The 25,173-nt window shown below is 47.7% G+C and overlaps 2 protein-coding genes across 5 annotated transcripts in view; one reads left to right on the top strand and one right to left on the bottom strand.

The window, feature by feature from the left end:
- Positions 1 to 290: 290 nt before the first annotated feature.
- COMMD7 (COMM domain containing 7) lies at positions 291 to 13,969 on the bottom strand. Of its 2 annotated transcripts, none has more exons than XM_081868144.1 (9): positions 13,806 to 13,969; positions 8,612 to 8,665; positions 5,709 to 5,811; positions 4,096 to 4,152; positions 3,969 to 4,006; positions 2,813 to 2,903; positions 2,579 to 2,628; positions 1,787 to 1,835; positions 291 to 820 (listed from the first exon to the last, which is right to left on the bottom strand). In XM_081868144.1, the coding sequence occupies exons 1-9, from the start codon at positions 13,887 to 13,889 to the stop codon at positions 744 to 746; spliced, it is 603 nt and encodes a 200-aa protein (XP_081724270.1). In that variant the 5' UTR covers positions 13,890 to 13,969; the 3' UTR covers positions 291 to 743. The 2 variants fall into 2 exon arrangements, with proteins under 2 accessions (XP_081724270.1, XP_081724271.1); XM_081868145.1 differs by lacking the exon at positions 13,806 to 13,969 and adding an exon at positions 13,284 to 13,329.
- Positions 13,970 to 23,218: 9,249 nt separating this feature from the next.
- The window catches only part of DNMT3B (DNA methyltransferase 3 beta), a 53,647-nt gene continuing 51,692 nt past the window's right edge, over positions 23,219 to 25,173 (top strand). For 2 of the 3 annotated variants that reach the window (XM_081867645.1, XM_081867643.1), the window contains exon 1: positions 23,219 to 23,529. The gene's annotated coding sequence lies outside the window, so the exon portion shown is untranslated. The remainder of the gene's footprint in view (positions 23,530 to 25,173) is intronic. The other variant, XM_081867644.1, reaches the window with a different exon arrangement.

Genomic DNA, 25,173 nt, shown 5'->3' with positions numbered 1-25,173 from the left:
AATTCATACTTCCATTCAGGGAAAGTGGTTCTGAAATAGGCGTTGGCACCTCCTGGGGGGGTGTGGATTGCCCAGGGGGGCACGAAGAGGCAAGGAGGTGGCAGGTGTGTGCTGGAGGTGTAAATGACTATCAGACTTTGAAACCTGGTTCATCAGTTTTGCCAAGTTAATTGAACCAAACCGGGTCCACCCCCCTGCAGTGGAGGAATCTCAGCTGAAGTATCCAGGCCACCCAACTTCGGCTTAAAAACCTCCAAGGATGTTTTTTGGATAACTGTGCAATGAACTGCTACTGTTTTGAACTTTATTGTGTTACTCTCAGTGGGCTATGCAAACCGATGTTCTAAATTACACTTTTTTTTATAGATTTTAAAGGAGATTTTATAGCTGCCACCTCTTCCTCTCAAGGAGAGCAAAACGTCACTCCCCCCCCATTTTATTTTTGCTTCCTCGAGCCTCTTTCAAGTGTTATCTGCTCCCCAAACAAGCCTTTTTCGCAGCCAGAGAGAGGAAAAACATCAGACTTTTGCAGGTTTTACAAAACATTTCCCACCCCTGTTGTCCCTTAATGGCTCTTAGAGCCCCAAGTGAGCCAGACTTTAAAAGCGGGGTGCTTCTTTGACCCCAAACTTCTCAATGGGGAAAATGGGGCTTGGAGGATCTGGTCCAGGGGCCTCAGATGGTGGACGTTCAGCTTTCACTCTCGGGTTTTAAGCAGGCAGCGCCAATGACCCACAGGAAACTCAGCTGAGGCATTCCAGGCTGGTTTTCATCCTCTCCATCTCGTGAAGGAAGCTGTAAAACTGAGGCAGCGTCAGCTCTGGTTCCGCGGGCAGGGAGAGAGAGAAGAAAGAAAAACGGAAATGATTCGGGACTCACCAAACAAGAAAAGCACTTTTGTTTTCCCTGCAGCAAGTTAATCGTTGCTCGGAAAAGGGCAACCAAAATTATCAAGGGGACAGAAGAAAGATTAGTAATAACAACGGTGATTTTATTATTTAAACAACTACCTGACATTCAGAAGACATCTGAAGGCAGCCCTGTTCAGGGAAGTTTTTAATATGTGACATTTTAGTGTACTTTTCATCTTTGTTGGAAGCCGCCCAGAGTGGCTGGGGAAACCCAGCCAGATGGGCGGGGTACAAATAATAAATTATTATTATTATTATTATTATTATTATTATTATTATTATTATTATTATTACCCCACCTATCTGGCTGGGGTGAAGCATTTGGGACTTTTAGTAAGTTCAGAGAAAAGGAGAGTAAGAGGCAAAATGATATAAGTGTCCGTTCATCCCCAGAGATCTCCACTGGAGCTTGACTAGCTGAGCAGTTTTCTTTTTACAGCTGCAGCTCCCAAAATTTAAATTTAAATATAATAATAATAATAATAATAATAATAATGCTTTTAGATTATTATCATTGCTACCTTTTTAAGCTTTTTGCATTTTATCTGTGTTGTTTTAATTTGTGCAAGCTGCCCTGAGTCCCAGTCTGGGGAAAAGGAAGGATATAAATCAAAATAAGTAATAATAATAATAATAATAATAATAATAATAATAATAATAATAAATTGGATTCCACTGAATGCACTCAAGTCGAGGGACAAAACTCTGACCTCAGAGTTAGTTGAAAGAAGCAGCTCCCCCCGGCCCATTCCCATCCCAAAATACATGCCCTTGCAATGTCTTTTTCAGGAGATGCAATTTCAGCCTTCCTGGGGCTTCAACCGCCTCCCTCTGTTTGCAGAACGCCCCCCAGGACAAAATAATGCCTCACTCACCCATGTACAAAGGCTCCACTTTGTTTCCTTTCCTAACCACCAATTTCAGCTGGAAATAAAAATCAGGTTTATTTTGTCAGAATAAAGGAAGTTGCATCCAAATGAGCAGGCGAGAAATGTAAAAACGCTGTGCTTTTTTCCTGCAAAGAGAAAACCCTGAGATTCTTCCACCGGTAATGTTTTTGCAGGGCGGTAGATGGAGCGGCTGAGGAGTCAGGAATTGGGGTGTGTGGATGGATGCTTCCGGACAGGGGGACAGAGACAAGCCACTCTGGGCTGTGACCCACATGAAAGGATGGAGATTTGCGAAGGGGAAGAAATCTGCACCTATCACCCTACCCAAAATGAGCACTGAATCCCATGTTGGCTGGGGCTGATGGGAACTGTAGTCCAAAATAGCTGGAGGGCTCCAGTTGTGCCACCTGTATAAGGCACACCTCTAAGGCAAATCTGTTGCACCAAATTACTGTTTTGCTGCTTCTGCTAGCCAGGGGGAGGACCAAAGATGCTGAAATCTCGTACCACTGGGATGCCCTCTCAGCCCTCCACCTACCTCCCCAAACCGCATTGCCCAAACACTTTCAAGCCTCTCTCTGCTGCCATACTAGAAACTTGGTTTTTGGAAACCAAAACAAAAGCAGAGTTTCCTGGGACGCTGAATTCTTCAGGCACGAGTGTCTACGGGATACAGGGTGGCCTTTTCCCAGCGCCTGTGCCAGCACCCTATTTTTTTGCCCCTGGCTCTACCTGAGGGGGTCTTTCAAAAACAGCATCGCATGGCAGGATACCCACCTGCAGGAAGATGCTTCCGGCTTTCTCCAGTTCGCTGCTTCCTGCTGTCACTGCCGGAGAGAAGAAAGAAAATCAATGTGGGGTGCCCAGGGGAAGCTGGAAGGTGGAGCTTCCGTGGGGTGGAGGCACCTGGGGCCGTAGGGGGTTAGACTAGATGACTCTTGGGGGTCCCTTCCAACATTGCGATTCTATGCCTCCCCCCACAGGCCTCCCCCAGCCCACAAAGCCCCTCACCTCCAAATTTCCACTCCATGTCAACCAGCTGGTTAACCATCAGGGTCTGGCCCACAGCCAGCCGGGAGACGGTGGGCGATTTCTCCTTCCACTGGAAAGATTGCAGAAAGCAAAATGAAACAAAAACCGGCATGTGTGTCCGGCGTCCCCATTCCACCCAGGACCACCTTTGCAAAAGCCTGGCTTCCAGATACAGTGGTGCCTCGCAAGACGAAATTAATCCGTTCCGTGAGGCTCTTCATATAGCGGTTTTTTCGTCTTGTGAAGCAAGCCCATTGACAGCTTAGCGGATTAGCACTATTAGCGGTTTAGCGGCTTTTAGCGGATCAGCTGATAAGCGGCTTAGGAAAAGGGGGGGAGGGGAAAAACCCCGCAGGAACTCGCAAGACATTTCGTCTTGCGAAGCAAGCCCATAGGGAAATTCGTTTTGCGAAGCGCCTCCAAAACGGAAAACCCTTTCGTCTAGCGGGTTTTCCATCTTGCGAGGCGTTTGTCTTGCGGGGCACCACTGTATTCACACGAAAGACGCAGGGCCAGATTTAGGTTTGATGAGGCCCTCAGCTACTTAAGGTAATGGGGCCCTTTATATGTCCAGCTGTCTAACAAATTGTCAGTTTTTTGTGTTGAATATATGATATATGGTAATTTATGGACCTAATAGGTATCTCAAGCCATTTGCACGTAACAAAATATGTATTTTATCAAAGTAAATGTCAAACTGAAATACAATTAAGAAGGATATTAACAGTGAAATTAAATTGCTGTTTTAGGCGTTGCTTTTAAAAGTCTGGAACGGATTTATTCCGTTTTGCAATACTTTCTATGGGAAAGTGTGCCTTGGTTTTGGAACGTTTTGGTTTTAGAACAGACTTCCAGAACGGATTAAGTTTGAGAACAAGGAAGCTTAAGGAAAAAATTAGAAAAACCTAAAATTCTAATTTCTAATTTTTTCCTTAAGCTTTTTGATTTTTCTTATTATTTAGTTTATTTCCATAAGATAATATTTCTAGTTGATTACTTCTTGTTTCAGGGATTTTCACGGTATTTCATTTGATTTGTGCAATTAGTTCAGAGAACAGGCAGCCCAGAAGAAAAGCACCTACCCCCCCCCCCCGGGGAATTAAAATTTCAGTAGCGAAAGGAATGCTCATAGTACCTGCTCTTCGAAATAGCTGGCCTTCTCCTCGCTCAGCCCTGTGGGAGAAATTCAACACGGTTAAATGAGAGGCCAGCAGCCACCGTCCACCTTCAGGAATCGCCGGAGGCTTTTCAAAGAGACCTACCTAGGGTGATAAGATCTGCTCTAACCTGCTCTGCCGACAGACCTCTCTTTAGGGCACCTGAGATAAACAAGGCATAAAACAGACAGACAGAGTGGGGAAAGGGGAGAGAGAGAGAGAAAGAGAGGTCTGGTTAGACAACATTGCTACTGTATGGAGTTAAGCGCGGGAATAAGACACCCAAACAGAGTTAGAAACTCAGGTATATAAGCTAGGTGCCCAAAGGCTCCTTAAAACCAGGGTTACAGTCGCCAAAATGGAACGTTGGAAGATTCCGGCTGGACAAAAGGAGATACTTTTTCGCATGGTTTTAACTTTGGAACTCACTGCCACAAGATGTTCACCAGCGTGGGAGGCTTTAAAAGGAGTTTCGACAAATCCGTGGGGACAAGTGGCTACTTGTTCCTGATCTGTCCTAGCTGTGAATCAAAAGCGCTGCTATTGTGCTTAGGTTGGGGTCTTCCTGTGGGTATCTGGCTGGCAACCATGAGAATGGAATGTAGGACTCATTAGGCCTTTGGCCTGATCCTGCACCCTGGCTCTCCTTACGTTCCTACGTACCTATGGGACCACCTCTCCTGGTATGCCCAGCAGAGGACCTTAACGTCCACAAATGACAACACCTTGGAGGTCCCGAGCCTCAAGGAGGTTAGATTGGTCTCAACTAGGGCCAGGGCCTTTTCAGTTCTGGCCCCAACGTGGTTGGAACGCTGTGTCCCAAGAGACCAGGGCCCTGTGGGACTTGACATCTTTCCGCAGGGCCTGCAAGATGGCGCTGTTCCGCCTGGCCTTTGGCTTGGACTCAGTCTGACCCTTATGTTTCCCTCCCCTTATGGTCTTGATCTTTTGGCTACTATTAAAATGAGGCTGCTTTTTAAATTATTTTCTAACCTGTATTTTAAATTGGTTTTTCTTTAATTGTAATTTTACTGGTGTTAGCCGCCCTGAGCCCAGCTCTGGCTGGGGAGGGCGGGGTATTAATAATAATAATAATAATAATAATAATAATAATAATAATAATAATAATTTATTTATATCCCACCCTCCCCAGCCGAAGCCGGGCTCAGAGCAACTAGCAACAGCAAAATGATACAACATTCTAAAATAATTTCATTATAAAATCAGTTCAAATCAAATGGCAACCATTGGGCTAGAGTTCTGTGAGGATTACCGAAGGAGGGGGGTCAGACTGTACCTTGGCCAAAGGCCTGGTGGAACAGCTCCGTCTTGCAGGCACTGTGGAAAGATGTCAAGTCCTGCAGGGCCCTAGTCTCTTGTGACAGAGCGTTCCACCAGATTGGGGCCAGTACTGAAAAGGCCCTGGCTCTGGTTGAGGCCAGCCTAACCTCCCTGTGGCCCGGGATTTCCAAGATGTTTTTGTTTGAAGACTGTAAGGTCCTCCGTAGGACATACCAGGAGAGGCAGTCCTGTAGGTAAATAAATGAATAATTTATTATTATTATTATTATTATTATTATTATTATTATTATTTCACTGAGCAGCTGCCCCCCTTGTGAGGGGTCCCTTCACGAAAGAGGGGAGAAGCTCCTCTCTCGATTCCCCTGGTCTAGGGCCGGCACCCACACACCGCCAGGGACCCCCAAGCCGCCACTCACCATTCGGCACCAACAGGAGGCTTTTAACAATGTTCTTCAAAGGGCCCGGGCTGAGTTTGTTGCTGGTGGCAAATTCAGAGAGCTGAACTAGGAATCTTTCAACCTGTAAGAGGAGAAGAGCAGACAGCGCGATCCACACCTCCAAGCTGCACATGAATGTGAGTTTCTGGTGCAATCCTATGCCTGCCTGACTCCAAATTCAGTTCCACTAAGTTCACGGGGACTTTGAATCATAAAACTGTAGAGTTCGAAGGGACCACAAGGGTCATCTAGTCCAACCCCCTGAAATGCAGGAATCTTTTTGCCCACCATGGGGCTTGAACCCACAATCCTGAGATTAAGAGTCTCATGCTCTACTGACTGAGCTAGGCCAGGAGGGAACTTTGCCCTGGGTTGTATCCTAAGGCTGAAAAACAGAACCGTACCCACACTGTTAATCAAGGTCCCTTTTGGACTTGATTTCTGAGTTCTGGGACGCCTATACCTCCTGGCAAATAGAAGGGGAAGAAATGGAGGCAGTGAGAGATTTTACTTTCTTGGGCTCCATGATCACTGCAGATGGTGACAGTAGTCACGAAATTAAAAGACGCCTGCTTCTTGGGAGAAAAGCAAGGACAAACCTTAAAAAGCAGAGACATCACCTTGCCAACAAAGGTCCGGATAGTTAAAGCCATGGTTTTCCCAGTAGTGATGTATGGAAGTGAGAGCTGGACCATAAGGAAGGCTGATCACCAAAGAATGGATGCTTTTGAATTCTGGTGCTGGAGGAGACTCTTGAGAATCCCATGGACTGCAAAAAGATCCAACCTCTCCATTCTGAAGGAAATCAGCCCTGAGTGCTCCCTGGAAGGACAGATCCTGAAGCTGAGGCTCCAAGACTCTGGCCACCTCATGAGAAGAGAAGACTCCCTGGAAAAGACCCTGATGTTGGGAAAGATGGAGGGCACAAGGAGAAGGGGACGACAGAGGACGAGATGGTTGGATAGTGTTCTCAAGGCTACCAGCATGAGTTTGACGAAACTGCAGGAGGCAGTGGAAGACAGGAGGGCCTGGCGTGCTCTGGTCCAGGGGGTCACGAAGAGGCGGACACGACTAAATGACTAAACAACAACACCACCTTTGGCTAGCTTTTGATTTTGAATATTTTCTGTTCAGAGCTTAGAAGTTACCTTAGTCTCTGACGGAACTGAGAATCAAATGTTCAAGGAAAAAAGGAAAAGATCAGATGTTCAAGGGGTGAAAAGTGGCCTTAAGAAACAATCTGGGGATCCTGAGTTGTTGATGAATGACATATACCTCTGCTGTCTGACTACTGCCTTAAGATAACATATAATTTATAATAAATATAATATAATATAATAGTATAGTATAGTATAGTATAGTATAGTATAGTATAGTAATACCTTTGTTATTTTTTATTTTAGCCGACATCTCCGTCCCTGTTTAGAGACAGAAGCCCCCCTCCTTTTATAGCAATTGGTTTGAGAAAGCAGGGCATACCGTATTTTTCGCTCTATAAGATGCACCAGACCACAGGACGCACCTTATTTTTTGGAGGAGGAAAACAAGAAAAAAAATATTCTGAATCTCAGAAGCCAGAACAGCAAGAGGGATCACTACCCAGTGAAAGCAGCAATCCCTCTTGCTGTTCTGGCTTCTGGGATAGCTGCGCAGCCTGCATTCACTCCATAAGACGCACACACATTTCCCCTTACTTTTTAGGAGGGAAAAAGTGAGTCTTATAGAGCAAAAAATACGGTAATTTTAGCTAAACATCTGGTGCTTTCCAAGTTGTCTGCCCAAGTTCGGGCAGAATTTATGACTTGTTTCGGTAGGGAAAGCTGAGCAGTCATTAAAGGAAGAGGCACAAAGAAGGGGCGAGATCCTGGCGCAAGTCGTAAATTAAGGAAGGCCTCGTTTTAATAATCTTGACTTTAGAACCTGTTTCTCCCTCACCTGGGAGGAAGCCCCACAAAGTTCGGTATGGCTAACTTTGGAGAAGATCTGGTGAGGATGAAACCGTCAGATTCACAGCATTTCTTTCCTTCTTTTCAAACAGTCCAATAAAATTGTTCCAAACCCCAGGGCCCCAAAGGCAGGGATGAGAATGGGTTGGCGATAGAAAAGTGTGATAGCTAGAGGTCACAAAGGGGGCAAGTCTGCTCTGTGATTCTCAGATGAAGGGCATTATTATTATTATTATTATTATTATTAATGTGGCTGACTGCATTTGTTTAGGGAGAGGGCCTGCTCGGTGGTGGCGCCCGCCCTGGGGAACGCCCTTCCATCAGATGTCAAGGAAATAAACAGCTATCTGACTTTTAGAAGACACCTGAAGGCAGCCCTAAAAAATTGGGAAGTTGTTAATGTTTGATGTTTTATCGTGTTTTTAATATTCTGTTGGGAGCTGCCCAGAGTGGCTGGGGAAACCCAGCCAGATGGGCAGGGTATAAATATAATAATAATAATAATAATAATAATAATAATAATAATAATAGATACAGGATCTCATGTTTAAGCATACACATGCTCCTCTGCCGATACGTCACGCTCTGCTATTGCTTGGAATGCGCCCTTACAGAATATGCACCCCATTGTGTCCTTCAGATTGAGATAATAATCACTTTCATGACACTGCTTTTATTATTATTATTATTATTATTATTATTATTATTATTATTATTATTAAATGAGAACAATCTACACTTTGGAAAGAACTTGCAGACTTGTGGCAGGGGCCTGGCCTTTCGTTTTATCTCATGCAAAGATGCTACTGTGATTAGCATTAAAAGCTGCTGCTGCTGCTGCTCCTAAAATGCTCACCTTGAGTAAAACTACAGCAAAAATAGCCTCAGCTAACCCCCTCGGATGCTATCTTGCCAACATCGCTGCGGACGGCTTACCTCTTTCGGTTCCTGCAGAAATCGGAAAACCACTTCCGCGAGAGTAGAGAATTGCTGGAGAGAGACAAAACGAAGGTGTCAGCAACACAAGACCTGCCAGGGATTGGGCCCACCTCTCCTGCTCTTTCCCGCGTCTAATGCAGATTATTCCTTTTTTAAGAAGAGCAACAATCCTCAAAACTTCCCTCCACATATATAGTTTTTAAAAGGCACTTGGTGGTTCAGCCTGGGTGTGAGAAGGCAGTGGTTTGGAGCCATCACGTTAGATGGACCTGGGAACAGGGACACATCCTGTCCCACAACACGAAGGTCCCGATTCCCTTGCCGGAACTCCTCCCTTTAAGACTTGGAACTCAATTACGCAGTAATCCAATTCAACATAAGATTGCTCTAATACCAGCCTCCTTGTGAAAGTGAATAGGAGAGGCTGGTGGCCTAATTAAATAAATCTTACCCACCTTGACTAACAGTTATGAGTTTTAATTGCTTAATTAATTCTGCATATCAGAGGCCAGTACACAGAGGCCAGTACACAGCTTATCTGAGGCCCAGGGTGGCGAGCCCATAGCTGTCAACATTTCCCTTTTTTAAAGGGAAATTCCCTTATTCTGAATAGGATTCCTCGCAAGAAAAGGGAAAAGTTGACAGCTGTGGGCTAGCCCCATCCAGCTGGATTAAACCTCCAAGGTCCAGGAAAAGTGAAGCCAGCTGCCTCCCTCCCTCTGCAAGGAACCTGTATAGTGTCGTACCTTGGAAGTTGAACGGAATCCATTCTGGAAGTCCGTTCAACTTCCAAAATGTTTGAAAACCAAATTACAGCTTCTGATTGGCTGCAGGAAGCTCCTGCAGCCAATTGGAAGCCCCGTCAGGACGTTCAGGTTCCAAAAGAACGTTTGCAAACCAGAACAATCACTTCCGGGGTTGCGGCATTCGGGAGCCAAAACGTCCGAGTTCCAGGGTGTTTGGGATCCAGGGTACGACTGTATGTTTATGTTTGGCCAGGCTTCTCCATGGGCCTGGGGTTAGTGTGTCTCTCTGTGTGTGCATGTGTGTCTATATCCAGGGTTCTCCAGCTTGGTGCCCTCCAGATGTGGCTGATGAGAGTTGTAGACCGAAACATTTGGAGGGAGCCAAGTTGGGGGCACCATCTTAGAAGGGGGTCTCGTTCCTGAATGGCGGGCTTCTTCTGCTCCCACTGCCAGAATCACCTGTGGATTTGCAACTAATAAAAATTATAATTTATTATTTGTATCCCGCCCATCTGGCTGGGTTTCCCCAGCCACTCTGGGTGGCTTCCAACAAAGATTAAAAATACATCAAAATGTCACACATTAAAAACTACCCTGAACTACCCTGAACAGGGCTGCCTTCAGATGTCTTCTAAATGTCAGGTAGTTGTTTATCTCTTTGACATCTGATGGGAGGGCATTCCACAGGGCGGGCGCCACCACCGAGAAGGCCCTCTGCCTGGTTCCCTGTAGCTTTGCTTCTCTCAATGAGGGAACCGCCAGAAGGCCCTTGGAGCCGGACCTCAGCGTCCAGGCAGAACGATGTGGGTGGAGACGCTCCTTCAGGTATAACTGGGCCGAGGCCATTTAGGGCTTTAAAAGTCAACACCAACACATCAAGCACAATTCACCATTTTAAAAACAGCCGCCCAATTTAGACCTTTAAGCTGAAAAGTGTTTAATGCATCAATTCAATTAATTGACTTAAATGTTACAGCCTTAGGAGCAAACTAGCTCTGTGGAAAATGTGACACCCAGGAGTCCAATTTATCTTTATTTTGCAAGTTTGCAAATAAGGAGAGCTGGCCCAATTAAAAGGTATCGACCTCCACACAGGCGCTCTCGAATCCTCTGTTTGCATGCGCTGGGCATTCTCCAAATCCCCCAGAGAGAGGCAGCAGCCCTGTTTGCACACCAGGGAGCCTAGAGAGCTATGGCAGAGTGCTAAGGATTAAGAAACAATAATTTTTTTAAAAAAACCCCCAATAATAATAATAATAATAATATGGGTTGCAGCCAACTAACGATTACACAGAGTAGACCTTCCTGCAATTAATGGACAGACAGATGGCCACCAGTCATGGATGCTTGAGTTGAGATTCCTGCATCGCAGGGGGTTGGACTAGATGACCCCGGGATCCCTTCCAATTCTTCAGTTCTATGATTCTACGCTAACAATGTTCATTAATTTTAGTCGGTTTACTCTGGAGAGGACTAGCACTGAATGCAAACAGTTTACCTACACGATCGCCTTTCTGCATGTATGACCACTCGGCTACTTAGAACAGGTGCTGTTACAGGTGCCACATAAAGCCCGTTCCTCATTTGTAGGAACTTGCCTGTTTAGTGTGGCAGGGCCTTTGGAACTCCATGCCACTTGATATCAGGCAGGCACCTTCGCTGTACTCTTTTCAGCGCCTGCTTAAAGCATTTAGACAAGCCAACCCAGATGTTTAGAAAGTTGACGAGAGTCTTAATCTGTTTTTAGTTCCGTGTTATTTCACCTTTCCAAAAGTCCTAAGTTAGCATTTTTTTCCTTATTGATGATGTTAATTGTTTTGCCTTTTTTGAAAACCGCTCTGAGGGTTTTCTTTTCCTTTTTGCAAGCGGTGCGTACATTTTACGAACTAAATAATCAAAATAAAATCCTACAAGCGTTCCCCCCCCCCCCAAAGTAAATAAATCACGAAACAGTGTACTCATAGGGTCAGAAGGCAGGGCATCGAGGAGAGCAAAGCGGTCACATTCTTGGATGAGGTGATAACCCCAAAAACAGAAGCATGACCTTGAGGGAGATACCTGGAATGCGAAAAAGGCATGACTAACAGCTGCGCTTTTTATTGTGCTACCAGGTTGGAGTGGAGACAGAAAGCTCATGAGTTCTCCAGGAGTCTGGCTCAGCGTTTTAGCAGCCAGCTTAGGATACGGTACCTCTGTGGTAGCCACAGGGATATCACCCTGCTGGGAAAACTAACTAATAAGCCAAGAGTCCCTAGGCACTAAAGGGAAAAAAAAGGATGATTTCATAACTCTTTGGTTTGACTTTATTTCATTTGTAAGGAAGGAGGACCCCCGCTTGGTCTACAAACAAATATGGTTAATGCAGTAAAACAGGGTCGTTGTTGAATTAACCTTGTCTTGTCTAATCATTATGTCGTTGCCTTCCACGCATCCGCATAAAACTGCAGAGTTGGAAGGGACCACAAGAATCATCTACCCCTGACAGTCAGAAATCTTTCGCCCAACTTGAGGCTCGAACCCAAGACCCAGAGATGAAGGGTCTCATGCTCCACCAAGTGAGCTATCGCAGCATGCCTGTGGCTTATTTATTCTGGCTTCATTTCATGTCTATATTTGTTCAACAGTATATGGGCAACGTATGTTGCCATCAGATCCTGTTTTGATAACATAGTACTTTGCAGAATTTTGCAGAACCTTTCTAAAAATAATAACAGTAATAAGGAGTTATTTTTTGGGGGGGGGGGTTATATAAAAAGTGGCCCCAGCAGAGTGGACTTGCAGGAACCAAGGAGAAGCAAGAACAGTTTAAGAGCATCAGGCGGCACACATAAAATCCGCTGGGTGCCTTTGGTTAGCTATGCTCGCTGTGCAATGAGGGAGGGCTAAAGCGAGCTTGATGTATCGTGAGCAGGAACTAAAGTGATTTAGAAATGGTTGTATGCTGGGAAGGAGTTCTGGGTGAGACCAGCAGGGAACGGAAGCTGAATGCAGTAGTTTGTCGTGTATAGTTTTGCAAGCAGCACACTGCTAAATAAAAATTATTCCTTTGAATCCAGTCCCTGTGCATCATTTATAATCTTGGAAATAATAAATATATGGTGTCAGGAGACAAAATTAAAAGAAGGCAGTATTGCAGCTCGATCAGAGGTATACCTGTAAGAACACTGTATCTATACCAGCATCCTATTCTTTCAAGGCCAACCAGATGGGAAACCTGCAAACAGGATTCAAGCACAAGAGCAATTCTCCCCTTCTGAACCGAATCAGTCAAGAATCTCAAGACATATACATGCATCCCTAATTTTATTTGTACGCAGCCTTTCCACAGTTCAAACCATGTTCAAGGCGGCTGACAACAGGAAAAGAAATACGTAGCTACAACGTTCAAGTAGCCATAAACAAAACATTTTTTAAAATACACAACCATCACTGCAAGATACAAAATAAAGATACAAAAAAGCTAACACCAACAACAGCAAAAAATAAAAATAAAAATAAAAACCACAACAAAACCCCGCCAACACCCCAGAGAGGGCAAGAGTTAAAGCCAAAGATTTTGGACTCTGAATTATCTGAGACTAGGTAAAGAGACAGGGTGATCAGAAGACCAAAGAGATAGAGATTTTTGTTTTTCAAAAAAACAGGGAGATGAAATATTCATGGGGAATCAAGTGATCGAGACATGGTCGTAAGGTGGAGGTTGTGGCGAGGCCGACAGAGAAAGGAAGCTATGGGGTATCTTGACTAAGATTCAGTTTTGCAGTAGCACATGGCTAAATTAAAGTTTATTCCTTCTAATCCAGTTTCCACCGATCATTTATAATCTTGCAAATACTGTACTACACCCGATCTTTACATGCGCAACTAAAATAACACGGATAAAACGCGAGGTGCCATTTCTGAAGGCAGAATATCAAACTAACCATAATCATGGGCTTTTCTTTGGAAGACTGGATGCCAACAACTAGTTTTGGTTTTATTTATTTTTTAAAAAGTTGATCGGAACTGTTTGGCTTTTTGCTTCCTTCCCTGAGTGAATCATTAAAACGCGTTTTAAAAGAGCTATGAGTTCGTGGCCTTGGGGGTCCCTTCCAACCCTCTCCAAAACCAGCGAGGCTTTTAAAAGCAAGCCCGGGGCCCCGATCCAGCTCACGCAGCTTCGCGGAGCCTCCGGGCACGCCGGGACTCCGGTCCAGAGGATCTGCGCCGGGGGGGGGTCACCCTTTAGGATGACGCGCAGCGAAGCGCAGGAGTGGAGAGCGCGCTCGTGCGCCCTGCTTCCTTCCCCGTGGCGACGCGCCAGCCCCACTGGCCGGAGGGCTCCTCCTCCCTGCGCCAGTTTTTTTTTTTTGGGGGGGTCCTCCGGCAACCAGCGCCCCAATATTCGGAAAAGAGGTCTCCCCCCCCCCCCGCTCCCAAGGCCCCCGCTCCGCCGGCAGCTGCACCTGGGCGCTCAGCTGGTTGAGTTGCTGCAAGTCTGCGCTCAGCGTCTCCGGCACCGGCTCGCGCGCAAAGCTCAGCAGCCCCATTGCGCGCCCGGATCCGACGCGCTCGCCTTCCTCGGCTGCCGCCGCTGCCGCCCGGCTCCTCCCCGCCGCGCTCCGCCCCTGCCGGCGCAGCCGCTTTCGATTTCGCTCCCGGGGGGGGGGCGCTACTACTCGCGAGTAAGCCCGGCCGGGAGATGTTTTGCCGAGGAAAAGCGCGCATGAGTTGGCGGCTTGGGGGAGGGGGTGGATGGCGGCGGGTGTCAGGCCGCGCGCTCCTGCCCCGCCGTCGGATCGGGTCTACTCGGAAACAAGCCCCGTGGGTTTTCTTCCGGCCGCTTACTTCCGAGGTAAGGGTCACTTGGAGGGACCGTGGGGGGAAAGCCCCACGTGTAGTCCAGAGAAAGAGGTTGCTTGTTATCAGAGCAACAGCAGCTCCAAAAAATAAAAACAAACGATTTCCATAGGGTCGCAAAATTGTGGAGTTAGAAGGGACCCTGAGGGTCATCTAGTCCAACCCCCTGCATAACTGAGCACCGGCGTTTTAAACTCCAGTCACAGCACCAGCATCACCCCTGGAATAACATGGCTTGTTTGTTTTGTTGATGTTGGTGCTGCAATTTAAGTAATCAGAACCAAGTAATTGAGTTAAATCAACAGGGGTCAGCAAACTTTTTCCGCAGGGGGCCGGCCCACTGTCCCTCAGACCTTGTGGGGGGCCAGACTATATTTTTCTGGGGGCGAATGAACGATTTCCTATGCCCCACAAATAACCCAGAGATGCATTTTAAATGAAAGCACACATTCTAGTCATGTAAAAACACGCGAGGCATTACACTTACTTCTGTAAAACAAGAAAATCCTTAATAAAAAAACACAAAAAACACACACGGATTCCCGGGCCCTCTGCGGGCTGGATTTAGATGGCGGTTGGGCCGCATCCAGCCCCCAGGCCTTAGTTTGCCTACCCATGCACTACAGCATCACCCTATAAAAACTGATAGAACAGCAGAAATTATAATGCAGCAGAAAATTCAGTTGGCACAACAAAACTCACAGAAGCATCAAAATGTCCTCAAGGGTCCCTGGAAGATTAAAAACCATTATGAAGTTTTAAGATTGAAATGCCTGGGGATACTTTTTTAGAAGGTCTTAATTAGCAGGGAAGGGACCACAATGCCAGACCCCTGTTGCCAGAGGGTTCCAGCACTACTGAAAAGCCCTTCTCTGGTAGCTGTTGCCTATACCACATGGGAGAACCGGAGAGGTGCCCCAGAAAATCACACTTTAAGGCAACCTGGACTCTTAAGAGTCATGCAGGGCTTTAAAAGGGTCAATGGCAGCATTTTTATGGACTGGTAGCCAGTGGAGACGGCCATGCCTTAGTGGAGACGATGCCTTATGAGGAACGGCTAAGGGAGCTGGGCATGTTTAGCCTGGAGAAGAGGAGGTTAAGGGGTGATATGATAGCCATGTTCAAATATATAAAAGGATGTCACATAGAGGAGGGAGAAAGGTTTTTTTCTGCTGCTCCAGAGAAGCGGACACAGAGCAATGGTTCCAAACTACTGTACAAGAAAGAAGATTCCACCTAAACATTAGGAAGAACTTCCTGACAGTAAGAGCTGTTTGACAGTGGAATTTGCTGCCAAGGAGTGTGGTGGAGTCTCCTTCTTTGGAGGTCTTTAAGCAGAGGCTTGACAACCATGTGTCAGGAGTGCTCTGATGGTGTTTCCTGCTTGGCAGGGGGTTGGACTCGATGGCCCTTGTGGTCTCTTCCAACTCTATGATTCTATGATTCTATTCCATGCAAAAATTTGACACCATATGACCATACTCCCAGTCCCGGTTAACAACCCTGCTATTCACCTCCCCCAGCAGCTTCATATGCACATACCTGAACTTCCTTCTTTCCTCTTCCCTCCACTTCCACATTTCTACTTGTGTCATGCCTTTTAGATTGTAAGTTTGAGGATAAGCACTGTTCTACTCCTGCCAACCTAGCAGTTCGAAAGCACAAAGTGCAAGTAGATAAATAGGTACCGCTCCAGTGGGAAGGTAAACAGTGTTTCCGTGCGCTGCTCTGGTTCGCCAGAAGCGGCTTAGTCCTGCTGGCCACATGACCCAGAAGCTGTCTGCGGACAAACGCTGGCTTCCTCGGCCAGTAAAGCGAGATGAGTGCCGCAACCCCAGAGTCGGTCACGACTGGACCTAACGGACAGGGGTCCCTTTACCTTTACTGCTGTTGTTTTGTAAACTGCTTTTTGGCTAAGGGGCAGAACAGAAGTTAATAAATAAGCAATAATCATACTGCTGGGTCATTTCTCAGGCGGTAAGCTTGCTGTAAAGTGATCCCTGCAAATGTGTCTTCTTATCTGATCCTAGTTTTCTCTTCCTGTAGTTCAGAGATGGGGAAGCTGCAGTTCACTAGTGGCTTTTGGACTTCAGTTCCCAGCAGTCCCAGCAGCCAGCAAAGCCAATGGCCATGAATGATGGGATTTGTAGTAGAAGGCCACCTGTTCCCTATCTGAATCCAGCTCCAAAGGCATGTTGCTCCTTGAAGTGATGCAAACCATTTTATTGCCATAAATCCTTGGGAGCACTTTATGTAAAAACAATGTAGTGAAAACCCATTGAAAAGTAGCTGTAAAAACGGGAAATCATGCAGGGAAATATGCTGAAGAATTAAAAGTGTGCATTAAAACAAAACAAAAAACAGCCATACACTGAAGCCAAACTTTGGACGATTCAGGAGAAACTAAAGGAAGAACACCTTCATGTAGTGCGAAGTTAAAACTATGGGTTTTGCTCCTGTAGGATGTTGTGATTGTGACCAGCTTTGAAAGAGGATTCATGCAGGATAAAGCTATCAGTTGCTACCAGCCACAAATGACCACGGTGTACCTCCAGCACCAGAAGCAACCGCAATAACACAAACAATGCCAACACAACTGCGCTGCTAAGTCTTTTGTGGGGAGTTAGCGTTCCATTGACATCGGGAGTCCATAAAGAAGGGGAAGAATATAAGTCAAGGGGAATGAATGGCAGCCTGGCTAAGTCCCAAGAGTTGCAAGGCGGTTTGTGCAGGGGAGTCTGGCCTGCAAAGAAATTAACTGAAGATGTTGCTTGGTGCTCTGGCATTTAGAGCACAGGTTCTGAGGCAAGAGAAGTTGCAGAACAGGTGGGAGTCTGGAAGGAGCAGTCTCAAAGCCTGGAAGTCTGAGAGGGGACATGAGAGCCACCTGCAAATAAATATCTTGCTATTATTTTTTTTATTGATTAGAACAAAACTTACAATCGTCATACAAATCACATAAATAGAAAGAATCAAAAATTAAAAAATAGTAAAAAATAGAGATACAGTGGTACCTCTGGATGTGAACGGGATTCGTTCTGGAGCCCCGTTTGCATCCTGAGTAGAACGTAACATGCGACAGCGCGTGCGTGGGTCACATTTCGCTGCTTCCATGCATTCGTGTGACGTCATTTTGAGCATCTGCTCATGCGGCGAAACCCGGAAGAAACGTGTTCCGTTACTTCCGGGTCGCCGCAGAGCGTAACCTGAAAATGCTCAACCTGAAGCATATTTAACCTGAGGTATAACTGTACACATCTAATACATATCCAAATACATAAAGAAAGGAACAAGAAAAGGGAAAAGAAAGAAAAAAGAATGAATGATTTATTGTTATCTTACGTTATATATATATATATTCTTTCTTCTTCCTTTCACCTGCAATTATCTGAAGGGCTGCCACGTGGAAGATGGAATAGGCTTGGTTCGGGTCCAGAAGGTAGGAGCCGAACCAAGGATCCAAACGGCAAGAAAGGAGAGCCCAACTGAACATTAGGAAAAACTTTCTGATTGTTGTTCGACAGTCGAACAGAGATGCCCGCGGGTGGCCGTGGACTCTTCTTCCTTGGAGGTTTTTAAGCAGTTTGGGTGACTATATGTCATGGATACTTTAGACTTCACCTCCTGCATTGCAGGGGTTGGGCTAGATGACCCTCAGGGACCCCTGCCAACTCTGATTCTCTAAAAAGCCCATGCACCCATCTACATGGGCTGGAAGGAGGGGGCTGGGATTTGACCAATGGCCTGGAAGTTGCACATTGAAATGCAGAAGCTCCAGTAATCTCTGCATATTCAAATCTCCCTTTGTTGCTGGTTGATCTTGCAAACGACTGCCTGAAAAGACTTTTTGTCATGAAGATGGCTCTGCCCATTTTGCCATGAAGAGGGGAGAGAGGGGGCTCCCCAAAAGTCTTTTGCAAGAATTGGCCTTATAGAAATCACAGTGCTTTTTGTTTAAGCAAAGGGGGAAACAAAAACAAAAGCACTAACCTTCCAGCCAGCTCATTTCTCTAGGAACTGTATCCCATTGTGAGCGCAAAGATGAGGCAAAGGAGGTCCTGACAATCAAGGTTTATTATTATTATTTAGAAGTTTGCATGTTGCACTGCAAGAACCAAAGCCATGTGGCAGATAACATTATCCGGACCACAAGAGTCATCAAAAGTCCAAACCCTTGCAACGCAGGAATCTCTTATCCAAAGTGGGGCTCAAACCCAAGACCCCAAAATTGAGAGTTTCATACTCTACCCACTGAGCTATTCCACCTATCCTATGCATGGCCCAGAAATCGCCATTGATTGTGGCGACCTTGATGCCTTTGAAAAGAATGGAGGCAAGGCTCCATGGAAACCTGCCAACTACATACTGTCTGAGCCAGAGGTTCTCAAACCCTTTTTTTCCTGGGCTACAACTTTCACCAGATTTTTTTATTGATAATAAATGCACTGGAAAACAAAAAAGTTCTAGCACTGCCTGACTGGTTAACATAGAACGTAGTTACTTTAATACATGATCATGGGCCACCCAGAAAGTATGAAACAATGCAGCTACAGTACTTAAGAACACAAATAATTCCCAAAATGTAGTTATGAGTTAGAGATTTTACTTTCTTGGGCTCCATAATCATTGCAGATGGTGACAGCAGTCACGAAATTAAAAGACGCCTGCTTCTTGGGAGAAAAGCAATGACAAAGCTAGACAGCATCTTAAAAAGTAGAGACATCACCTTGCCGACAAAGGTCCTTATACTTAAAGCCATGGTTTTCCCAGTAGTGATGTATGGAAGTGAGAGCTGGACCATAAAGAAGGCTGATGGCCGAAGAATGGATGCTTTTGAATTATGGTGTTGGAGGAGACTCTTGAGAGTCCCATGGACTGCAAGAAGATCAAACCTCTCCATTCTGAAGGAAATCAGCCCTGAGTGCTCACTGGAAGGACAGATCCTGAAGCTGAGGCTCCAATACTTTGGCCCCCTCATGAGAAGAGAAGACTCCCTGGAAAAGACCCTGATGTTGGGAAGGATGGAGGGCACAAGGAGAAGGGAACTACAGAGGACGAGATGGTTGGACAGTGTTCTCGAAGCTACAAACATGAGTCTGACCAAAATGTGGGAGGCAGTGGAAAACAGGAGGGCCTGGCGTGCTCTGGTCCAGGGGGTCACGAAGAGGCGGACACGACTAAACAACAACACAGTTATGAACGTGGATCCTGTTTCTGGCTGGACCTCCATACTGCACGGAAATGCTTCTTTGCTTGTCCTTGATTGCCCCTGCCACATTTGCCATCCTCTCCTGTCACAATAGGGCGGCATCCCACAGCCTTCGAGAACCACTGGCAGCCATCTTGGGCGACTGAAAGGCAGAGGTTTTCTTTTATATATTTATTGATTTTTTAACATATCAGTTCCAACAGTCATACAACATATCTTCTCATCTTATACAATATTTTAGACTTCTGTCAACACCTCTGATGATTTTCCGTTCCTTATCACTTATTCTGCATTTCTTAATTTCTATATTACATTTAATTATCCTTAACTAATAATTCTCTCCATAGTCCTTTCAGTATTTCAAATAATCCACCTTACAAAACTTCTTGCAGTCCTACTAGCGTAATCTGTTCATCACAATTACTTTTCAAATAGTTTATATATTTACTCCAGTCTTCTAGGAATCTTATCCCACAGGTTTTGAATCCTTCCTTTTAATTTATCTGAAGGAGTGTCTCCACCTCCTGCCCGGACACTGAGGTCCAGCGCCGAGGGCCTCCTGGCGGTTCCCTCGCTGCGAGAAGCCAAGTTACAGGGAATCAGGCAGAGGACCTTCTCGGTAGTGGCTCCTGCCCTGTGGAACGCCCTCCCACCAGATGTCAAAGAGAAAAATAACTACCAAACTTTTAGAAGACATCTGAAGGCAGCCCTCTTTAGGGAAGCTTTTAATGTTTAATAGCTTACTGTATTTTAGTGTTCTGTTGGAAGCCACTCAGAGTGGCTCAGGAAACCCAGCCAGATGGGCGGGGTATAAATAATATTTATTATTATTATTATTATTATTATTATTATTATTATTATTATTATTATTAAATTTTGCATAGTCCATCAACTTCATCCTCCATTCTTCTTTCTTAATGCAGAGGTTTTCAACCTTTTTGGGTCCACGGCTCCCTTGACCAGCTACATGCTTCCTGCAGCACCCCTGTGGGGCTCAGGAGCCCAGTTATGTCCCCCCTTACCTGAAGAGCTGGCAGCCCCTTGCCCCTTTTCAAACACCCTCCCTTGTGGAAAGTTCCCTCAGCCTTCTCTCCCCTCTCCTTGGGAGTCCTCTGGGCAGCAGCAGCTGCTGCCCCTGGTCTCTGAGCTGCTCCCCCAGCCCCAAAGAAAGGTGTATCCTCACACTGCCCCACAGAGGCCTAGGAAGCACGCCTTGGCCAGCCCCAGAGGCAGATTCACCTGCGGAGCTTGTAGCCAGGGCTGGTGCAATGAACAGCTGTGGAAGCCTTTGGGAGGCAGAGACATGAGAGGGCATCAGAGAAAGGAGGGAAGGAAGGAAAGAAAGAGGGACAGAGGCCAGTGTTGTCCGCAGCACCCTTGACCATCCTTCATGGCACACTGGTTGAAAACCACTGCATTAATGGATGAGGATAAGGTTTGCAGTGGCTCCTAGTCACAATGGCTATGCGCTACCTCCAAGACCAGAACGCAACATGCCTCTGTATACAGTCATACCTCATGTTTCGTCCGCTTCATGTTACGTTCTTTCAGGATACGTCCCGCGGCGACCTGGAAGTACTGGAAAGGGTTACTTCCGGGTTTCGCCGCTCACACATGTGCAGATGCGCAAAATGACGTCACGCGCATGCGCAGAAGTGGCGAATCGCAACTCGTGCAGACGCGGGTTGCGTTCTTTTCATGTTGCGAACGGGCCTCTGGAACGGATCCCATTTGCAACCAGAGGTACCACTGTACTAGTTTCTGGGATGGCAAGTGGGCCAGGCCAGTGCTCTGGCAATTTGCCCCTGGGCTTCTCGTGGGCACCTGGGGACAATAGGATGCTGGACTCAAGGGGCCTTTGGTCTGATCCAGCACCCAGGCTCTTCTCATGCTCTCAAGGCATACTTTCTGCCAAGCAGGATTTGAGAAGGAACACAGAACATCTGCCGCCTTCCACAACGCCATGCCATCCAGATGTTTTGGAGAATATTTGCTTCCAGGTTGGGGAAAGGTAGTTGCAAAATGCAACTACCTTTGTAGTTGCATAATCTGTGTCATGAGAGGTAGCCCCTTGCTACATTGCAGTAGGAGATGCTGAGGTGCCCTGGATTTTGCCTCTTGGGTGGTTTGCAATGGAGCCCGCCCTGTCCATCACCCCTGCCCTCCTTCCTCCAGGCCACGGGTTCAACAAGGGCCTTTTAAAAGTCTGGAACTTGCCTCCTCCCTGTCAAGAACGTCAAGAATGTCCTCTATGTGACATCCTTTTATATATATGATAGCCATGTTCAAATATATAAAAGGATGTCACATAGAGGAGGGAGAAAGGTTGTTTTCTGCTGCTCCAGAGAAGCGGACACGGAGCAATGGTTCCAAACTACAAGAAAAAAGATTCCACCTAAACATTAGGAAGAACTTCCTGACAGTAAGAGCTGTTTGACAGTGGAATTTGCTGCCAAGGAGTGTGGTGGAGTCTCCTTCTTTGGAGGTCTTTAAGCAGAGGCTTGACAACCATATGTCAGGAGTGCTCTGATGGTGTTTCCTGCTTGGCAGGGGGTTGGACTCGATGGCCCTTGTGATCTCTTCCAACTCTAGGATTCTATGATTCTAAGAACGTAGGAAGAGCCTGTGGATTAGGCCAAAGGGGAGCCCATTTAGTCCAGCATCCTGCTCTCACCGTTGCATGCAGGGAAACCAGCAAGCAGGACCTGAGTGCGAGAGCCCCACACACTCCTGGAGTTTCCCGCAACTGGGATTCAGAAGCACTGCTGTGGAGGCAGAGCAGAACCATCATAACTAGTAGCCATCAATAGCCGTCTTTTCCTCCATGAATTTCCTCCAATCCTGAATTAAAGCCACCCAGGTTGGTGGCCGTAACTGCCTCCTGTGGGAGGAAGTTCCATAGGTTAACTATGTGCTGGGTGTTCATATTCCCTCTGGCACCGTTTGGTTTGGCCTCGTTTTGGGACCCCTGTGTAGCTCCCTGTCAAATGTCAGATTACAGGTAGGTAGCCGTGTTGGTCTGCTGTGGTCGAAACAAAATTTAAAAATTCCTTCCAGCAGCACCTTAGGGACCAACTAAATTTGTCATTGGTATGAGCTTTTGTGTGCATGCACACTTCTTAAGATACCAAATGTCAGAGTGTCAGAGCTCCTAGGGGCAGGGACCTTGGGGCTGGGTGCACTGAGAGTGGCGCATGCTTCCTAGAAACCAATAAAAACGGGTAATGTCGCTGTGCATTGAAAATCAGAACGCTCCTGCATTTGGGAAGATGTTCTGGGATCACTGAAACGCGCTGGGGAGACTGAAGCAGCGGGGAGACGTGCCTTCTACTTTGCAAGGCAATGGGGTTACCAGAGAGCCATCCTGCCCAGGAAAATATTCACCCCAGGAAGCAGCACCCCCGTCCATTTCCTGGTTCTGCTGTGTGCGGACTCTGGGTTACTTACTCGGCGAGGCCCCCCCTCCTTCCCACCCCCCCCCCCTGCACAGGCCAGGCCAGGCCACCTCGCTCCCCTCCTTCCTTCGCGTCGCCAGCCTCACCTATTTTCTCCACCTCCCTCCCCCATCCCACCCCCTGGAAACTTTTGCTTTTGGCCACCCGGGCCCTGCCGGAGGCCGAGGGATCCGGAGAGAAGCATGCGGTGGGGGATGGGGGGGCCTCTGGGAGGAGAATCTGACCTGGGGGTGGGGAAGGCGCCCGGTGCCTCCTCCTCCCTCCCCTCCCCTCCCCCCCAGGCCTGGCAAAATCATTCACCTGGAGACCCGCCTCCTGCGCTTTCAACTGGCCCGGAGAGGATTAGGGAGATTTTGGGCTGGGGGTTGGGAGGGGGGGAGGGGGCGTGCTCGGCGCCGATCCCCTCCCCCTGATACCCCCCCCCCACTGCCCAGAAGGAGGAGGGCCGCCCGACGGGACAGCAAGGGAGCCAGCGAGCCCAGGAGCGCAGCGCTGGGAGGGTTAACCCGCCCATGTAAACGTCGTCTGGGGCTTGTCAGTTTCCGATTCGAGACCCGGGAAAAAAAGGGGGAAAAGGCACGCCTGGCAGCGGGCGGGCACAGCAGCCTCGGCGGCAGCAGGAACAGCGGAGACCCCGACGGAAAGGAAGAGGAGGCGGGCGCCGAGGTGAGCGCCCTCGGGCGCGGGCGCCGTGCTGGCGGGCAGGCTGGTGGGGAGCCCGAGCGGGGGGGGGGGGTCCCCGGGGATCGCGCACCCCGGGATCGGGGCCCTGGGAGAAGAGCTCTCCCGAGGGCTTTGTCCTCGTGGGGAGGGAAGAGGAAGCCGGGCACGGGGAGGCGCACCGACCACCGCGATTCCGTTTGGGAGCTCGCCCGGGGGTTGGTGTGTGGTTTTGGCGAGGCGCCGGAGCGCGGCGGGTCGCCCCCTCCCCGCTTCCTCGCTCCCTGCGGAGTTTCCCAGCCAACGCTCGGCTGCCTCGACGGCGGCGCAGCCCCCGGGACGAGGAGGAAGCGCGCGCGCCGGGGAAGGTGGGATGCGCAGCCCGGCGGTGCGCGCCGTTCCACGCCGGAGCTCCCTCCAGAGTAAAAGCGCGCAGGGCGGCAGCCTCGTCGGGTGGGGGGGAATGCCATCCTCTCGCAGGGGTACAGCCCATTCTCACAACAGCCCAGTGAGGTGGGTCCCCGCTTTTCTCCTTTTGCCGAAGGGGGACGGAGGTTTGAGTAGCCCAAAGCCCGGCCGTGACGTCGAGGCTGCGCCCCTTTCCAAACTTAGCCCCATGGAATTTATGCGTTTTTTGTAGGATCGCACTGCAGGACCCTCTTTCTGGGGTGGGCCACGCATTGCCTACACTGACCCCCTTCTCCACTCAATGGGGGAACCGTGGGACCCCCCACCCGCGGGCCTGGCGTTTTTGGCCTCTGGGCTGGGCTCCTCAGCCTCCCGCCCCTTTCCTTTGTCCCCCGAAGCGGATTCCCCTGCGGGGCTTCCAGGTGGGAAGTGGCTGGTTCAAAACAACATCAAAGAGCTTTGCAAAAAGCAGGCCCCCCCCCCCGCCCCATATCTTTTCTTCTCCTCTCCATTGAGAAGCACCCCAAACCCAAGTAGGGCTGGGTTGTTCTGCCCCACTTGAGGACCAAGTGATCTCTCCAGAAACCATTTACTGTATCTGACTTTTTACCCTTTCCAGAAGTTAAACATGTTTGATACCCAGTGGAAGTTTGAAGAGGAACTGACTCATTGTGGCAGAAGCCGATAAAAGGGCCCTTCTGTCACATGCAACAAATCAGTACATCAGCCTTCCCCAACCTGGTGCCCTCCAGATGTTTGTAGTCTATAACATCTGGTGGCACCAGGTTGGCAAAGGCGGATGCACATCTTTAAGGTGACATAATATGCCTCTTTGTTATAGGTAAAAGGGTGTTTGTGTGTGTTCATATAGCATGTGAAATGATGGGATCGCACATTGACAGAGTGTCCAGCTTTTACATTTTATGCCAGCCTTCCCCAGCCTCGCACCCTCCAGATGTTGTTTATCTATTTATGTACATTTTATATTTATTAATATTTGTCAGGTTCCGTTGCACAGAAAAAAAAGGGTCTCAAAATGAGTTAGCAAGATATAACGCTATAAAGTGACCATGTTGGCTGTGGCGCTGATGGGATTTGTGGTTCAGCTGGAGGGCGCTAGCTTGGCGAGGACGACTTTTAAGCCATGCCACTGGCAATCTTCTGCTAGAGGAAAGTTCACAGAACGGTTAGAAGCCCACGTGCACAACCCATGTTTGCAACTTGAGATGGCTGCGATGTGGC

This window comes from Podarcis erhardii, assembly GCF_964252035.2.
Source record: "Podarcis erhardii genome assembly, chromosome: 6".
In the NCBI taxonomy this organism is placed as follows: domain Eukaryota; kingdom Metazoa; phylum Chordata; class Lepidosauria; order Squamata; family Lacertidae; genus Podarcis; species Podarcis erhardii.
This window is presented reverse-complemented; position numbering and strand designations above follow the sequence as displayed.